Source organism: Echinococcus granulosus, assembly GCF_000524195.1.
Source record: "Echinococcus granulosus chromosome Unknown EG_S00023, whole genome shotgun sequence".
Classification (NCBI taxonomy): Eukaryota; Metazoa; Platyhelminthes; class Cestoda; order Cyclophyllidea; family Taeniidae; genus Echinococcus; species Echinococcus granulosus.
The window spans coordinates 350,102-362,897 of record NW_020170403.1 but is presented as its reverse complement, the minus strand read 5'-3'; the positions used below and the strand labels follow the sequence as shown (position 1 = coordinate 362,897).

At 41.8% G+C, this 12,796-nt stretch overlaps 1 protein-coding gene across 1 annotated transcript; it reads right to left on the bottom strand. All coding sequences in view use genetic code 11, as the record gives it.

Moving 5' to 3' along the window:
• Nucleotides 1–5,309: 5,309 nt before the first annotated feature.
• Nucleotides 5,310–12,428, bottom strand: EGR_03984 (Calcium-binding protein 39-like protein; the record flags this gene model as incomplete). Its single annotated transcript, XM_024493233.1, has 6 exons — nucleotides 5,310–5,492; nucleotides 7,925–8,068; nucleotides 10,182–10,439; nucleotides 10,532–10,687; nucleotides 10,725–10,979; nucleotides 12,384–12,428. The coding sequence occupies 6 exons, from the start codon at nucleotides 12,426–12,428 to the stop codon at nucleotides 5,310–5,312; spliced, it is 1,041 nt and encodes a 346-aa protein (XP_024352332.1).
• Between the last annotated feature and the right edge of the window lie 368 nt (nucleotides 12,429–12,796).

Genomic DNA, 12,796 nt, shown 5'->3' with positions numbered 1-12,796 from the left:
GGTCTTAGAACAAAGAAGTCATTCTAAATCAGGAATCAGTTTTACCATAATTATTGTATTGGCACCTAGTTACAAAGCAGAGTCTTTAGCACCCCGAGGCTTTCCTGAACACGAAAGAGGGAATAAAGCCAAGGCAGGATATGTATTGCCGATGTACGGAAGGGATAGGAGGCGGGGGGTACTGGCATGGCCTGTAGACCACGCTGCTCAACTGAAGTACAGAGGCGGCGCCTCAAGTGCCCTCAAAACCCTAACAAAGAGCTAAACAAATGATCAAAGTATTGCAGAGACTCCATCTTCTTTCAGCTAATTGGCGGAGACCTTACCTTCTCTTTCGCTCTATGTCCATTTCAAAACCAAATTACTTAAACTGTGGAGAATGTCCCAGGCTATGATCACCTTCTTTTGCACTTTAATTCCACTAAAATTAACTTAATTCAATTAAATCCTCGTCTTATTTGTCCGACTGTCAGACTATCAAACACTTGAATTCCTATAACTATTTGGATTGCTGTGTTCTTAAAGATCATCTTATGTCCAGTTCGTTATTTAAGGTCTATAAAATGTTCCGAATTCACTCATACGGATTGAAACATCTAACGTAGAGGCCCATGAGAACCTGGCGGTTAGTTAGATCTCACGGCGCTTTACTATCCCTCTGACAACGTGCGATTAGGCTAGCAGATTAATAGCTGTTGGGGTTATCTGCTCCGATTTCCGGTACTTTACCATAAAAGTCGTTGGCTCTCCTGGTTATGTGAAGGTGAATTCAGCCCAAGTCTTGGTTTTCAGTGAACCTCTAGTCAAATCGTTTTGTACAAATAACTGCTATGAAATCTGAGGGAACATTTGGAAAGTTTACAAGTTCGTTATGGAACAAAACAACCTAGAGTAGACAAACACAACCTTTAATGGGAGCACTCATTTGTGTGTGTGCCTCCCTGTGATTGAAAAATTTCTCTTCCAACTGACGACTATACTGTAAAAGCGTTTCTAGTGAAATGGATGGTAAAAGCAAAATATATTTCAGAATAATTCTTATTTAGTAACACGGTTCAGCTGCCATTTGAGTCTAATAAGAAAAGAAGTTAAGCCAAATCAGTAAAATGAAGGAGGTGACTGAATAACTGAAAGAGTTCTGAATAAGTTCAAATGAGTAGGGTCAAAGGGGAAGTGGTCTTTTCCTCCTTGATATCTCGAAGTGAAGGAAGACCGATTTACAGTTTAGTGCAGAATAATGGTGATTGAAGGAATTGCACTAATTAATGTTTTCTACTCTATCTCTAATTTGTCAAAATTTGCCTCAGTCCCACGCAGTCTAACAGACTAGTCGGCTCCATGGAGCTGATGTCGCCTGTTAGGGCACAAATGAGCAAAATGGTGGTTCATCATGCAACTGAGAAATTCTGTGTGTTCTACCGAGACTGTTTATTGTCTGATATAAAACAAAGCATTCCTCTCCATCTCTTTCAAGTCAAATAACTCCGCATCGGAGGAAATGCAGTGTAAACTATTGTATAGATCCTTTGGTAGCGGAGTTAGTAGTAGGAATAAATAAAATTGCGTGCTACAACATTGTTGCGTGGTTTTACCACTCCAATGGTAAGTCCAATCAGCATTGACAAGGCACTGACATGGCTGACTGTTCGTCCCTAATTTTTAGCGTGACTTCAAATAGGACAATACTTAAGTTGCTAGAAGAAAACCGATGCCGTTTACATAATTACAAGTTATAAGTTGTAAGAGATCATGCATTAGTTTACAACATTTAATGAGTTGGTTACTTGCCTTCACAACATGGGCATTATGACCATATTTATGCATATTCTCGTAAGAAAAATACAGCTCCCTTTAAAACTAGGTTTGACAAGCATCTTAATTGTAATACCTCAAGTTTTCCTAAAGTCGAAGTGGGTCCCAATACCGGGGCAGAATGTGCATTTCCGACGTGCAGAAGCGTCGAGGGGCTACTGGCATGACCCGGAGACCGTGCCGTCCAGAGGAAGTACAGGGGCGAGCTTTAAGATCTGTGCAGCTAAAACGAAAGGGTAAACAAGCGCTCCAAGTATTACATAGCCCCCTCTCCTTTTGAGCGTCGTCCCCAGCGCTCACCACGGTCAACCTCTCGCGTCACTCATAACAACGTTGTCGGTTCTGTAAGTAAAAAACTCAAGTATCATCTGCTCCACTCATCAAATTAGTGTGCAATTAAAAGAATATCAAACTACAAAATCCCTGATTTTCTGCCTGGTTATGCAATTTCGTCCTTTTTGGGAAGTGTATTGTGAAAATGGGAAATGTGTAGACCGTCTCGTGTGCCCATCGCCTATTGTTGGAATACTGACTCAAAAGCAGTCGCTTAACAAGAGAGGGGGTCTAAAATATTTTCGTAGGAGGAGGGTTTTACGTCCGTTCCTTTTTGTCACTTTGTTCTCACTTCAGTATCGCTCAGCATTACCTATCTGGATCCCATTCTACATACAAGTATCGTAGACAACTTCGTAACGGAGCATCCCTGGTGGTTCACATCTGGTGGCTCTTCAATAGTTAATAGCATTTCTACAGAACACGGGACTGGGGTAGTTCTAACCCTTTACTAGGGGACGTCAGAGATTATCCCATCCGCTGCATATTCCCTTCTTCTGGCGCGTTAATGTTTAGCATTTGGCAATAGAACTCAGGGTAGCTGTCCCTTAAGACTGGGTTTGCTTTCCACTGCCATTAATGTAGCGTCTCGAGTCTTCCCTAGAGTCGAAGGAAGACGTAATGCCAAGGCTGAGTATGTATTGTCGACGTACAGAAGGGCTGGGAGGCTACTGACATGCCTCGTAGACCACACTGCCTAGCGGAAGCACAAAGTGCTCGTAAATAGCAACAAAGAGTTAGCAAACCATCAAAAAGATATTGGACAGGGCAAAATTATTAGGATTGAATAAATGAAAGCATAAGAAATAGCGAAGAAGCTGGGTAACAGTTTCGTTCAAGAGTTTAAGGAACATATTTTAATGCGATGTTTTTACGAAGTCGGTGTACAAAGGAATGACATTTGCAAGGCATTTCTAACATTAGTGAATAAATGTAACAAATCCGACTATTCGCCCGAATAAGGTCGTGAAACACTCTCAACTCTCCACTGTACTGATGACGCGTTCTTTGTGAAGCAGCAACGTTGTACTTCACAGCGGATGCTCAGTCATACCTGGTCGAGGAACGGCGGATGGACTCACCGACTCTCACTCAGACTAGCTAATGGTAGACTGACTCACAGATTACTACAAGAGGCTAACATTTTACAATCGCAGGATGCCACTTCCTCCTCATGCAAACTTAGGCACGTTAAATTGGATGGTTAGGTGAGGGAATGATTACACGCAGGACCCAAGATTTTGCCTTATTTGTCTCGTCTAGGAGGTCACATTCGTGTTCGCGTATAAATGCTTCATCGCACTTAGGCGAAGTCCATGGAGGATAGTATCCGAAAAGGGGTTTAATCCAAATTTCATGTTTTGAGAACATATCTGTTCAACCGACGATTCCAATATATTAAGTTTTGTGAAGTATAAGGAGACACTAAAAAGGCGTTTTCTGTGCCATGGTGAAAAGTTACTGTGAACGATTTCTGTGTTAAGGACTTCGAACTGCTTGCATTCCATGAATGGTTTGTGGTTGCTTTTCGTAAGATTTGAACGCCGAATTGGAGACTCTTAGTGCTTAGATGAATGTAGCTAAGTGGAGAGTGGAAATGAATTCCTCTGAATAAAGCCATAATCCACCAACTTTTCTAGAGGGCAAATGACAATCAATAGACAGACTTGGAGTTCTGACAAATCAGACTATCATGCCAGTCAGTCGCATGACCCGCAATCATAGCGATTAGTTTGAGTATTGTAAATCCAAATCCCCGTTCAGGAGCAAAGTTATACAACTGTGAAATGAAATGATGCTTTTTGGTTTAGGTGTGACGCTATACAGAACTTTAAAGTCAACCGCGATTTGGCCTAAACACCATGACATGGAACTCGGCTTGTCTCACTTAGACCGATAGCCCCCCAACCCGTCTGTAGGCTGATGATGAAGTTGTTTCCAGACTTACCCTTTAAGGCATTTGGGGTCAACCTGGGCGTTCCATTAGTGATGGCGTGGGAAACAGTACACAGACTATAGGTCTTTGCAAAGAACGTGGCTGCTCGTCGAAGTCAGTGGACTGCTTGCTCTAACTCTGAACTCGTACAATGCCCTCCGATGCGAAAAAATGAACATGGGAGACCCACAACATAATTGCCGAATCAGCATCAACTTCGTTTCCCGGCGGCCGGCCTGGAACGAGCAAGCTCGAGGAATCCGTAAAATGATTGCTTTTTCATAGTTTTGTACAAACGGAAACAAGGTAGCGATTATGGGAAACTGGTGCCACTCCAAGATGTAAAAATGCGGTGACAACCCTGGTGACATGAAAACGATCTCTTCAACTAAGTTCGCTTTCAGGTTAATGCCTCAGAGAAGGGGGATCAACATATGGAATGTGAGAAGCCGCCAAATCGAATAAGCGCACCGCGAACGGTTTTCAGGGCTTTAGTATGCAAACGAATGGACCCACTGAAGTCGGCGTGGTGAGGATGGTCCAACATTCAATCTTCACTCCTACCTTACAGTTGACCTCACTTTACTCGACTGTAGCCAAGGTGATTAGAGCGGGTCATTAGTTGAAGCTCCAAGAAAAACGCCCGAGATGGACTAACGATGATGCAAAAAGAGGCGCTCTTTCATGCAAGCCCGCCAAGAGCCTCTTATTTCCACTCTGTAGGCCTCTAACAAAGTTACTCATGCAATCAGATGTCTTATAAAGATATCCTCCAGTCCATCAAAACAACTAACTGAAAATCGAAAAGACGTTGAAAATCAAATGTCCCACCATTGTTGGTAGTAGTAGTAATGGAGGTGATGGTATGTTGGTGAACAGTGCGAATGTGTACTCACACAGACAGACACTCCAGGCCGTCCCAAGCATTTACCATCGCTAGTACAGGCTACTGCGCTCACTCTAGATATCGACAGCAGCGGTGGTAATAGCACCAGTAGCACTAATGGGGAAGGGGAAGACGAAGCACAAAGAGGGGGGGGGGAGAAGGAAAGAAACCAAGCCAGATAAAGCTACCAAAGGCGCAAAGAAGGAGAGAAGCTTACAGGTAGGCAGAGTTGGAAGAATAGTATGTACACAAAGTTGGCAAGGAATGTTGGACTAGTGAAGCCAGAGGGAAAGGGGAGGGAGGCCATGAGAGTACACGCGGACACACGCAACCAAGGATAAATCACAGCGGTGCGAGAGGCCGCAATTCCATTATCTGCTTGATGAGGTATTTCTTCTCGTCATTGAACTGCATGTCATCCTGTCGATCGTTTTGGAAGTTTTCTAGGAAGGAGATCAATTTATCCCGATTCTGGTAGAGAATCATGTGCACCGGTCTTGACTTTGTCGGACTCGCCACGAACACCTGCAAGTTGGCAAATCACTAAGCATAAAAAATATCCGATTTCCCGGAAGATATTGGCTTTAAATGCTAAAAAGATATGTGACGAACCGATTCTCTTATTTGTGTCTGTAAGCCACACGTATGTGCCACGTTTGAATAAAAGTGATGTATACAAGAAAAATTGGTAACACATTAGAATAACAGAAGAGCTGGACTATGGAATTCAGCTTGCCTCTGATAGCTTAACATCGGAAGTAGTAATAATCCCTTGATTTTCAGGGCTCTTGTCGTTGCTGTGTAGATGTAGTGTGCGTCTTTGAAAACGTTAACGCTTCAGGGATCTTTGCTACCGGGGCAGCTGTAGAGACCTTCAGTGATGTTAGTGCTTGACTGGTGAGGCGGTAACTAGTTGATGATGGCGCAAGGGATTCTGTTCTTACAGGCAATTTTATCCTTAAACATTAGCCAGTCATAGACCTGAGCCGAGACTGAAGTGATAAAGGATAAAAGTGGGTGAGGTGAAAGCGGTGTATACACCTTAAAAGCTACAAAAATCAACAGTGAACCAAGGGAGCAGAATGGAAGTATTTTGAACACGTTGATGAGTGCATTACAATGCATGCTGCGTAAAAGTCCAAGCAATTAAGTATATCCAAGACGTCTTAATAGAGATGAACTTCAGATTTAAGCTTCTTTTTTACTAACGAAGAGATTAAGCTGAAGCGCCGTCGCCAAAAGACAATGAAATAATGAACACCAGACTGGAACGCGTTACTTTAAAACAATTTCCGTCGTGGAACAAATTGACACAGCCATTCAGAGGATCAAAAACATCAAGGAACGGCGTGAGTAATGATGTTTTGAAAAATTCCCATTCGTCCGCAATTGTAATCCTGATAGTGGGCCAGACACTTAAAGATAACGAAATCAGATGGTAATGGAGGTAAAAGCACTAACCCCAAAAGCGTAGTGAGTACCTCGACAAATAGCTGGAATCTAACAGTGTGATGTAGAATTCAGGAGCTCGCATTAAAATATTTTACAAATTAAAAATTACATCCAATTTCACTAAGGCTTCTCCTTTCCTCACAAGAACTCAAAGTAATATGCAAATGCCAAGACATTCATATAATCAGCAAGTAGAAGTATATAATGAGGGAAAGAAAGTTATTTTCTCTAATGGTCAAAACGAACCAATGTTTTCTGACCCGACAGAGCTGGGTAAGCACAAGGAGCAATGACGTAGAGAGCAACGAAGTTCTGCTCAAAATAGCGTGCTGAATCTCTCTCGCATTGTTTCCAACATCAGAAGTGGAGAGCTTCCCAATCAAAGGCAGGCAACCCGACCACCTGGTTTACAGAGAGCAGTTTCCACACGCCACCCACGGCAATATGCTGGAAGGGCTAGCGAAGTGTGTTTTGGTAGCGTGCAACGCAGCGGCTTTTAAGAGTAACTGCTTGAGGGTTATAAATCACTTGAAAATTTAAGCCAATTTTCGTTACGAATTCGCACATTTTACTAAACAAAAGGCATAAACAACACTTCATCATCAAAACAACTACAGCCATGGGAAGGAACGATAGTGATAAGAAGCAAAGAAATAAACGTTACAATTCATCAGATCAACAAAGATGACAAATGAAGAGTGAAAAACACGTTACCTCTAATCCTCCGATGGACTATAAAGCCCCAGATGAAATTTTCTTCCAAAGTGGTTTTATTATATTAAGACATGAAAATAGCTGGAAAAGGTTTGCTATTGAAAGATACCCAGGCTCAAACTGGATGGGCGCCTGTTGCAGCAGGCCCCGAAAGAATGAGTAATGCTGGATTAACGAGAATTAGGCACGGTGTCTGGGACACTTTTCCAAGGACGAAAGAACGTACTACTAAAGTTCTCAAATTCGTTAAGGCTGTCGCACAAACACATGTACGCACAAGTACACACAAGTGAATCACCAGAGAGGCATTTCAGCAAAAGCGTCTATGTGCGAGTGAGAATGCATTTACAGTACCATGCGAATGACTATATGGTTATAGGTGTGTGTGGCAATGATATTCGTCCATCGCCTCACTTGTGCTCGAGGGATTTCATTACCCCATAAGGCAATTTGAAACTGGTGTATTTGACAGTAATAAATGGACTATTTAAAATATGGATATTTTCTCGACTACTGATTATGGCACGAACGCCGTGAAACCATAAGGTCGTGTACATCACCACATTTGAACCCGATTTAATGGCATGTGATGTAGCAAATGAAACGTGAATAAAACAGAAAAAAAGTGTAAGCGCAATAATCGCTGATGACACAAGTCTTTAGAGTGAAGCGACTTTGAAGGTTGGTACTCTCGGCTATTTGTGCAATGCGAACCTCCTTCCCCGTCGACTGCCCAAATATGACTGTAAAGTCGATGTGAACTTTGGAGTGAAAACGTGAGACGGACCTACCTTAAAACAGTGGAACGTTTCAAAAGCAATTTGTTTCTCCTTGCTTTTGAGCAGATTCATCATAAGCTTGAGGTTCTCAGGGTCAGCAATGTACCGGTTCATTATCTCGCTGTTGTGACGGTCCAGTAGGAGCTCTCCCAAGAGCTACAAGAAAAAATCATGTTGGTAAGGCCTTGGTGACAATAAAGCAAAGAGCAAACACACTTATTCTATTATAATCTGCGACGATGGCCCCTGTGCCCCTCAATATGCTTATAAAAAGACAACTTTCAGACTTCTGTTGTGCAGCATCAACTTGGGCACTGTAGAAAAGTACATAGAAAGACGGATAAGAAGTGAATGAATGACATGATTTTTTATAGGCAGTACAATAGATAGTCGCGGAAAGTACAAAAGCAGCTATATCGACAATGAAGGCATGACTAGTAATCTGACAACCCACACCCGCTCTCGTTAGATGTGACGCCTCAAAAGAGGTAAAGACTGCTATGGCTGGACGATCGAGATTGTTAGAATAGATCTGTTAGATTATGATTAGACTAGGTACCTGTGGTAACTTGAGTGTAACATATAAATAAAATTGATTGAATGATAAGCGTCATACTAAGATCGAAACATTAAGGACCAGTTACTACCTGTGCTATCCGAATGTGACATTTGATTCGTGAATTAAGAAACTTCATGAGTCCCACAAACTACCTACAGTCATGTGAATATTCTCCCAGCACAAGCGAAACCGGAAACGAGCGCACATACGTACGCACGATTTAAGCCTCATCGGTTAATTTAACAAACGCCATGCTTTTGAGGGAACCAGAGTTTAGTAAATTGCTGACCCAGTGATCATGACTACGTACGAAAACTCTTTTCCCATTAAACAAATTAATTGGACTGAAGTGGTATGCATCGGCAAAAACAAGCCCATTTCGGTAATCTACGCTTTCGTGGCTAAAGCAGGAAAGTGCAATTGAGTGAATTGACCAATAGGAAGCGAACTCCGAAAGTCAAGCAAGAATACAATATTGTCAGGACTATTGGCTCACGAGGGTACGATAAAAATGAGAGGTCGATACTAGAGCCCTCATTTGGAAACACAGAGTGAAAAGCAGCAAACCAAAAATCAACACTACTCAACAATTTCGATTTTGCGGCGAAAAAAATAACTTCACATTCGAATATGAAGACAAACAGAGCACACCCCGATAAAAGACGAAGGCGGCATTACGATTAGTGAGCTCATTCGCAAGTGCTAGGCACGGTTTAAAACAGTCACATAGAGAAAAAAAGTACAGCACTCACATATTTCGTGATTTCTCACTACAAAGTAACGCCATAAAACTCGACAATTGAAAATAAATCACAATTGCGGTGGGAGTATCTCAGTCGATTTTCTTCAAATAAAGCCAAGATACGTGCTACAGGATTACGTGAGTAACATGTACTAATAAGGTATTGCGATTTATCACCGTTTAAGAGAAGTGGTACAAAGGTGAGTTACTCTTCTGTAATAGGGAATTCTAGAATTCATAAGCACCAAATATAAAAGCAATGCGGCAAAATCATGTCAATCAGGCAGGTTTTATGTCTTATAAGTCACGCGAGAAAATTCCAATTACTTCTAAGCGAGCGAAAAGGATTCAACAACGCACTATTAAAAAGCCAACATCTTTTTGAAGCTTAGCACCAGTGGGAACTGCGAAAGTGTGGTTCCACACAGGTGACCCGATACAAACAAAAACGGCCAATTCGAGAGAGGCTTTGTTGCGAATGAATTAATATAATCACATTATTGCCTTTCGAAGTACCAAATATGAGGCACTGTTACGGCTATTAATTCAAAAAAATGCTATTAAACGAGACATTAGACCACCTTAAACTGGTGCAACAGAAAAAGGGGGCTAACAATACGAACCCGGACAGCCCAGAGAAAAGTGACAAGCCAGCTCCTTGACAATTCCACCATGTAATGCTGGCGCGTGTTTGATTATCAAACATTAATACACATAAACGACACATGACCAAGAGTATTTAAAGGCATGTAAGTATGTAATTACCCACACCCAAATGTCTGAAAGAGAGTATATTAGAGGGCAAACAAATGTCGATAAGGAGTGGCACCTATTGAAAGTTCACCCAGTCCTGAAAACCATGCGGATGCGTGGGTGAAAGTGTGAGTGGGCACGTGCATGAATAAACGAACAATGCCAGAATTCAGTGCATATATTTTGGTGGTCGATATACCAACTGTGGGCATTACCTTCAGAGCCTGACGCTTGGTGACGTAGTTCTCAGAAGTGAGCATAGTGAGGTAATGCTTGAAAAAGACGTCGTAGTTATTTATAAGGAAGTCTGCCACCTCAGGCTTGTGTCGAGTTAGCAGGTCCCGGAGGGTCGCAAAGGCATCGGAGCTGATATCAAATGCAGTGCCTTGTACGTGCCCAAAGAGATCATAGAAACCGGGCGAACCCAGGACCAGCTTTGTTATGTTCTCGTTCCGACAGGCATCTCGCAATATCTGTGCAAAACGCGCAAAATAAACATCATAAATAACCAAGGTTTACGACAATTACACAATTGTCATGCAGCATTTTAAGCTAGTAAACTCACAGCTCCAAAGTGGATGGCGGTCTCAGGTGTATTATAGCCTTTAAGAAGAGTGGCCAGTATTTCAGGATGTTCGCAAAGGTACCGAACCATAGGATTGAATGGACGTGCAGGTTTGCGAAGAATGTGACCAAAAAGTTCGACAATTTGCTTACAACTCTACACAAAGATCTGACCAATTCGCGAACTTCCATACCTCAAATTCTATGGCATCGAGATGAGCGAGAATGAGTGGAACCATATCGCGGTTAATAATTTCTTGGGTAACTTCAGATATTATTTCGCTTATACGCGCCCTCTCTGCGTTCGAAAATTCAGTATCTTTGTCCTTCCCGGAGACACGAGAATCAGACCGTTCCACAAGAGCTTCTTTCAAGGAGCTTAGTGCTCTTGCGATCTCCTCCACAGCTTTCCGTCTTTCCTTATCGTTTTTATTGACATTATCGAGTACCTAAAGATGAGTGGGTCGAGTTTTAAAATACTAGCTTACCAATAAGCTATCATAAATTACGGCAATGTGTTCTCGAGGCTGCTTATGCTTATTAAACATAGGCATTATAGGCATGATGATCAGCGAAAAGCTAAAAAACCGAAAGATAAACGAAATAAGTGATAAAGGCGAAGTAGTTGTATGGTGAGTCACGAAAAAGGCATTTAATGCCACAACCTCAGAAGCCCGTAACGAACACTAGGTAAAAGCGCCGGAGAGATCAGTTGTCTAAAACAACGAAATTGTTGTTGATTTGACATAATATTTCACTAGTTACCTCTAAGGCCAATGCAATGTCGTATAAAAAGCTCAAAATTATTCTAAACGGGAAGCGCTGAGAGAAGCTAAGAGGTTAAATGGTCTGGCCATGCTCGATGCTACAGGGATGCAAATTGCTGCACAGTTAACCCCAAAGTAATCTCGTGCAGTGATATTCTGGATATGAATCAAAGCAATATTTGCAATACTATAGTTAAATTATAAATTTTGTCTTATATTACTGATAAAAAATACACATACTAGGAGCATAATTGTGCCATTGTAATACGTCATCTGTTAATATGATTTTGTAAGCATGCGAAAAATGGCTTAAGTGCTTGCTTTTCACCAAGTAACTGTGATACAGACTTTACTGCTATAGTGTAGGAGACTCAAAGTGCACCTCTTTTGCCTTGGCCTTCATTCACTTGAAGCTACTGGACTGATTAGATGAAGTCCCTCTTTATTATTATTATTATTTTAATGGGATACAGTGATAAGAATTATGATTACTTAACGCTCGGCTTTTATCTTGAATAAGGATTACATACCTCTTAAAACAGGATTTATGATCGCTTATCGCCCCTTGCCTATAAAGTGCATTCCATGAATGTGTAATCAAATAGGAGTGGAAACCATCAGGATTTTTAAAGTTCAGCTCAAGCACAAATGTAAGACACGTTTAGATAGGTGCTTCTCTAAGTGAGGAGAGACCAAGGTGAGATGACATCACTGGCCTCTGAAGAGGACACAAACACCGATCTACTCTAAATTTGGTAAATTTTACACACTTGCAGTAGTTCTCAAAAAGACGTCCTTAAGTAAACAATCCTCTTCTTCAAAGTGCGCTATAGCAGAGGCAGTAAAGGAAAGCGCTGGACTCGCTTTATGAGTATCAAAGCGCCAAAGCTTAATTCGCGCTTGACATCCAGTTATTACATTGTTTGCAATGTAATACGATAGTGGTTTATCCCTCGGTACTAGTGAGGTGCCACTTTTGGTACTTTGAATTAGCCCTCTTGTACCTCGCTGGGTGGTCTGGCCTTTCGGGCCATGCCAATAGCCCAGACACCTTTCCTGCCCTGAATACATATTTTAAAGGAGTACTTTGTCTTCACTCGTCTTCGAGGAGTCTCGAGACGCCACAATCATGCTCTGGATATTTTACGAATAAGAGGTATTTGATGACGAAGTGACTTTATTTTAATCAGCAACGACCAGGATGTATCCAAAGCTATCCTTAAGCAACTTATCATTAAGTCGCTACCTAATCGACTAAAAGTTAAGATAGTACGTTTGTGATGCATTAGTTTGTAAGTTTTGGTTTTGGCAGCAAGCCTTTTTTGAGTCGCCATTATTGTATTTTCGCCAGACAGGCTGTCCTCCGGGCTATGTAGTAGCTCCAAAACCTACTGTGGTTTAAGTGTGTATTCTACTCGAATATCATGTCTTCTTGCCACTTTCGGGAGGTCTCGGAGCTCTATATTTAAGATATCGGAAAGCGGACCCCATCCTAAAAG